General features: G+C 48.1%; 1 protein-coding gene across 1 annotated transcript in view; it reads left to right on the top strand.

The window, feature by feature from the left end:
* PANK4 (pantothenate kinase 4) overlaps positions 1-5,901 on the top strand; it is a 23,891-nt gene that overhangs the window by 5,582 nt on the left and 12,408 nt on the right. Inside the window, exons 4-9 of the mRNA XM_015823056.1 lie at positions 282-465; positions 985-1,077; positions 1,733-1,886; positions 4,463-4,644; positions 4,847-4,928; positions 5,590-5,690. Coding sequence (XP_015678542.1) covers positions 282-465; positions 985-1,077; positions 1,733-1,886; positions 4,463-4,644; positions 4,847-4,928; positions 5,590-5,690 — 796 coding nt within the window. The remainder of the gene's footprint in view (positions 1-281; positions 466-984; positions 1,078-1,732; positions 1,887-4,462; positions 4,645-4,846; positions 4,929-5,589; positions 5,691-5,901) is intronic.

The following is a 5,901-nucleotide window of genomic DNA, read 5'->3' as shown; positions in this document are numbered from 1 at the left end:
TGGGGGTTGAAGTCCAGCCAACTTAAAATTGCCCGGGTTGAGAATGACTCACCTAAATAAATATTCCAGCCAGGACCGAAATCTTCCCCAGTCCCGTTTTGGGGTACCTACGGGACCTCCCATCTACAAACCCTCCTCCTTGTTGGTTGCAAGTAGGAAAAATCAAATTCTTGGGAGGTTTTTTTTTGGAGAAAACTTCAACAATGCTTTTATGAGGATGTGATGAGCTGGTTCTGCAGCTCTGCTAACAAGCCCTGTTCTTTTTCTTTACCTGGTTTTAGATTGGATAAAGAAGACGTGATGACTTGCCTAATTAAAGGCTGCAACTTTGTCCTCAAGAACATCCCCCACGAGGCCTTCGTCTACCTGAAGGATGCCGACCCCGAGTTCAGGTTCCAGATGAACCATCCCCACATTTTCCCCTATTTGCTGGTCAATATCGGCTCTGGAGTTTCGATCGTGAAGGTGAGGACCCTTGGTTGATCAGGTAATCCTTGACGTAGGGCCACAGTGGAGTCCAAAATTTCCGTTGCTAAGTGAGACAGTTCTTAAATGAGCTTTTGCCCCCTTTTACGACTTTTCCTTTCCACATTTGTTAAGTGAATCTCTGCAGTCGTTAAGTGAGCGACCCGGTTGTTAAGTGAATCTGGCTTCCCCATTGACTTTGCCGTTCAGAAGGTCCTAAAATGGGGGACCACGCGACCCCCTGGGGACGCTGCATCCATCAGTTGCCAAACGTCCAGGTTTTGATCACGAGATTGTGGAGATGCTGCGACGGTCGTAAGGGTGGCTGATTTGCGGTTTCTGGAAAGATCTTCTTTCAGCCATTCTCTGATGCTCGCTGATCTCTCTCCCGGGTCAGATCCCCCCCCCCAGCGGATCCACTTGCCCATTCAGCCCCAGGCTGCCCTAAAGAGAGAGAGCGTCCTTATCCATGTAATAGCGGTGGGATTTAGGCAAGAACCTGCTTCTTGTCTTTGATAGGTGGAAACGGAAGACAAATTTGAATGGATTGGTGGAAGTTCCATCGGAGGCGGGACTTTCTGGGGCCTCGGAGCATTGCTTACCAAAACCAAGGTAACGTTCTCGCCTAGCAGTGCGGCATTTGAGTGATGGACTGCTCTTAAGTTAGATAGATAGATAGATAGATAGATAGATAGATAGATAGATAGATAGATAGATAGATAGACAGATAGACAGATAGACAGACAGACAGACAGACAGACAGACAGACAGACAGACAGACAGACAGACAGATAGATAGATAGATAGATGATGGATGGATGATGGATGGATGATGGATGGATGGATAGATAGATGGATGGATAGATGGATAGATAAGGTGGGTGGGTGGGTGGATAGATAGAGATGGATGGAGGGATAGGGATATATACATGGATGGAGAGAGATATGGATGGGATAGATGGATAGACGGATGGATGGATAGATAGATAGATACATGGAGGGAGGGAGGGAGGGATAGAGGGATAGATACATGAATGGAGAGAATGGAGAGAGGGAGATATGGATGGATGGATAGACAGACAGACACAGAGATAGACAGACAGAGACAGACAGACAGAGACAGACAGACAGACAGAGATAGACAGACAGAGATAGACAGACAGATAGACAGACAGACGGCGTGAAAAGAAAAACACAGGCTGGTGCCGAGGAACATCCGTCCTTCCAGCTGGTTCATCTGACAGACCTTTGGGATTTCCATGTTTAGAAGTTCGACGAATTGCTGCAGCTCGCTTCGAAGGGCCAACACACCAACGTCGACATGCTGGTGAAGGATATCTACGGCGGGGCCTATCAAACCCTCGGCCTGAGCGGGAACCTGATAGCCAGCAGCTTTGGGAAATCTGCCACGGCGGACAAAGGTGGGACTTTTCAACCTCTGATTCTTCAGAGTGTCTGTTAAGGGGCTGGCTCGCTCTGCCCGTTAAAATTAAGGGCCTTTATTTTATTTTATTTTATTTTATTTATTATTTTATTATTTTATTTATTTTATTTTATTTTATTATTTTATTTTATTTTATTATTTTATTTTATTTTATTTTATTTTATTTTATTTTNTGGGGGTTGAAGTCCAGCCAACTTAAAATTGCCCGGGTTGAGAATGACTCACCTAAATAAATATTCCAGCCAGGACCGAAATCTTCCCCAGTCCCGTTTTGGGGTACCTACGGGACCTCCCATCTACAAACCCTCCTCCTTGTTGGTTGCAAGTAGGAAAAATCAAATTCTTGGGAGGTTTTTTTTTGGAGAAAACTTCCACAATGCTTTTATGAGGATGTGATGAGCTGGTTCTGCAGCTCTGCTAACAAGCCCTGTTCTTTTTCCTTACCTGGTTTTAGATTGGATAAAGAAGACGTGATGACTTGCCTAATTAAAGGCTGCAACTTTGTCCTCAAGAACATCCCCCACGAGGCCTTCGTCTACCTGAAGGATGCCGACCCCGAGTTCAGGTTCCAGATGAACCATCCCCACATTTTCCCCTATTTGCTGGTCAACATCGGCTCTGGAGTTTCGATCGTGAAGGTGAGGACCCTTGGTTGATCAGGTAATCCTTGACGTAGGGCCACAGTGGAGTCCAAAATTTCCGTTGCTAAGTGAGACAGTTCTTAAATGGGTTTTGCCCCCTTTTACGACTTTTCCTTTCCACATTTGTTAAGTGAATCTCTGCAGTCGTTAAGTGAGCGACCCGGTTGTTAAGTGAATCTGGCTTCCCCATTGACTTTGCCCATCAGAAGGTCCTAAAACTGGGGACCACGCGACCCCTCGGGAACGCTGCACCCATCAGTTGCCAAACGTCCGGGTTTTGATCACGAGATTGTGGAGATGCTGCGACGGTCGTAAGGGTGGCTGATTTGCGGTTTCTGGAAAGATCTTCTTTCAGCCATTCTCTGATGCTCGCTGATCTCTCTCCCGGGTCAGATCCCCCCCCCCCAGCGGATCCACTTGCCCATTCAGCCCCAGGCTGCCCTAAAGAGAGAGTGCGTCCCTATCCATGTAATAGCGGTGGGATTCAGGCAAGAACCTGCTTCTTGTCTTTGATAGGTGGAAACGGAAGACAAATTTGAATGGATTGGTGGAAGTTCCATCGGAGGCGGGACTTTCTGGGGCCTCGGAGCATTGCTTACCAAAACCAAGGTAACGTTCTCGCCTAGCAATGCGGCATTTGAGTGATGGACTGGTCTTAAGTTAAGCAGATAGATAGATAGATAGATAGACAGACAGACAGACAGACAGACAGACAGACAGACAGACAGACAGATAGATGATGGATGGATGATGGATGGATGGATAGATGATGGATGGATAGATGGATAGATAAGGTGGGTGGGTGGATAGATAGAGATGGATGGAGGGATAGGGATATATACATGGATGGAGAGAGATATGGATGGGATAGATGGATAGACGGATGGAGGGATAGATAGATACATGGATAGATAGATGGAGGGAGGGAGGGATAGAGGGATAGATACATGAATGGAGAGAGGGAGATATGGATGGATGGATAGACAGACAGACACAGAGATAGACAGACAGACAGACAGACAGACAGACAGAGACAGACAGACAGACAGACAGAGACAGACAGACAGACAGACACAGACAGACAGAGACAGACAGACAGAGACAGACAGACAGACACAGACAGACAGACACAGACAGACGGACGGCGTGAAAAGAAAAACACAGGCTGGTGCCGAGGAACATCCGTCCTTCCAGCTGGTTCATCTGACAGACCTTTGGGATTTCCATTTTTAGAAGTTCGACGAATTGCTGCAGCTCGCTTCGAAGGGCCAACACACCAACGTCGACATGCTGGTGAAGGATATCTACGGCGGGGCCTATCAAACCCTCGGCCTGAGCGGGAACCTGATAGCCAGCAGCTTTGGGAAATCTGCCACGGCGGACAAAGGTGGGACTTTTCAACCTTTGATTCTTCGGAGTGTCTGTTAAGGGGCTGGCTCGCTCTGCCCGTTAAAATTAAGGGCCTTTATTTTATTTTATTTTATTTTTTCATTCTCCAGATCAGTATCTCAGTACCCTCTTTGATTCTTTCCCCCTCAATCTCGTTCTGAATAAAATCCGGCAATCTTCCATTAATTGACGATGGAGATTCTCGGCCGTGCCGGTCACGGCTGTCCCAAAGGTGTTTTTTTTTCTCCCATAACTGGACTTTCTTGTTTTTCTTGGAAGACGTTTCATTTCTCACCCCAGAAGCTTCTTCAGCTCTGACTGGATGGTGGGGAGTGGAAGGATGTAGCTATTTGAAATTGAACTGAACGGCCCTCTGTCAACACCTTCAAAGAAAAACCAAGACAGTCCAGTTGCCTCCTGAAAAAAAAAAAAGCCCCTTTGGGATTCCATTCATTGACCCAAATCTTTTAAGGTGGGGTGCTCAATCTCCCCCCCCTCCCCTCCCCTCTTGGGCCCTTCTCAGATTTTTCCAAAGAAGACATGGCCAAAAGTTTGCTGCACATGATCAGCAACGATATCGGGCAGCTGGCTTGCCTGCACGCCAAGCTCCACAACCTGGACAAAATCTACTTTGGCGGTTTCTTCATCCGGGGACACCCCGCCACCATGCGGACCATCACCTACAGCATTAACTTCTTCTCCAAGGTAGGGAGAAATTAAAAATCAGGAATACCCGTGGCAGGCTGGCGAGCCACGGGGACAGGGTGGAGGGGGGTGAGGGGAAGGGTTTTTGGGCCTGAAGCAACCTCACAGGCCTCCTCCTTTGTGTCTTTTGCTCGGGGTTGTAAGTGTAGAGCAGCTGCTCCTCGGGGTATTCCTGCTAACACCGTGTTTCTTGTTACGGCAGGGTGAAGTCCAGGCTTTGTTCCTGAGGCATGAAGGCTACCTGGGAGCGATAGGTGCTTTTTTAAAAGGAGCAGAGCAAGACAGTAAGTGCAGCCCCTTTCTCTTCTGCCCCCCCCCCCAAAGTCAGGGCTCTTCTCCCCCCTCCCCAGAGTGGGCTTTTAGGCCCCAGACTCTTATTCCAGGGCGGTCTTGAAAGGCTTGGGCCAAAGGTGGGGAAGACGTTCACCCGGTAGAGACTGGATTTCCATGTTGGTTATCTGCCTGCGAGAAGCCTCCCTCGGCTCGGGGTCCGCTCCATCGGGCCTCTGTTTGGAGTGTGTGCTTGTGTGCTTTTGCCTAACAGCCCTTCAGAAATTACACAAGTGCGTGCCACCTAACTAGACACACGCAACCTAACTTCCCGGCGATTCGCAGCTCCCGTTTTCTTATCCTATGAGGCTCTGCTTCGGTGTTGTGTTTCAGTTGTGTTTTTTTTTTTTAACTTTTGATGGAAAAAATTAAGCCGGGTGGATCTGTTCGTTCTCTTGGTTCTCCAGTCTCTTTCTAAAACAAGAAATCCATCCTTTAAGGGATCTGAAGGGGTGGGTGTGTTCCCATCCGACAGTCTGTCTCCTTGAAAAGTAAAAATAAAACGCTGATAGCTTTAAAAAAATAAAATAAAAAAATAGGACTGCTTTGGCATATGCTGGAATATCTTATTTTTTCCCCCTCTCTTCTTCTCTTCCTGCCCCCCCCCTTCCCAAGATCCCAATTTATACAGCTGGGGAGAGAACTACGCTAGCAGTTCAGGCCTTCTGAGCACGTCGCCCGACGTTTGCCCCATGCAGCGGGAACGAAGCGGCACCGTGAGTCTCCCCGGCCTAGAAAAAGCTCAGCGTTGATCCCACATCCCTAAATATAGACCCCCTGCTTGATGGTCTCTAGGGTCCTGACGGGGCCTTTTTGCAGATGGAACAATGGAAAGCGGTCTCTCCGGGACTCCCTTGCTGTTCGGACAGGAAACGTCTGCCTTCCGAGCAAGGAGGAAATCTCGGAATCCTGCAGGTTTCCCCCCCC

This window comes from Protobothrops mucrosquamatus, unplaced genomic scaffold, assembly GCF_001527695.2.
Source record: "Protobothrops mucrosquamatus isolate PMUCROS unplaced genomic scaffold, P.Mucros_1.0 scaffold1755, whole genome shotgun sequence".
In the NCBI taxonomy this organism is placed as follows: Eukaryota; Metazoa; Chordata; class Lepidosauria; order Squamata; family Viperidae; genus Protobothrops; species Protobothrops mucrosquamatus.
Note: the sequence above shows the minus strand (reverse complement) of the source record. Positions and strands in the feature narration are given on the sequence as shown.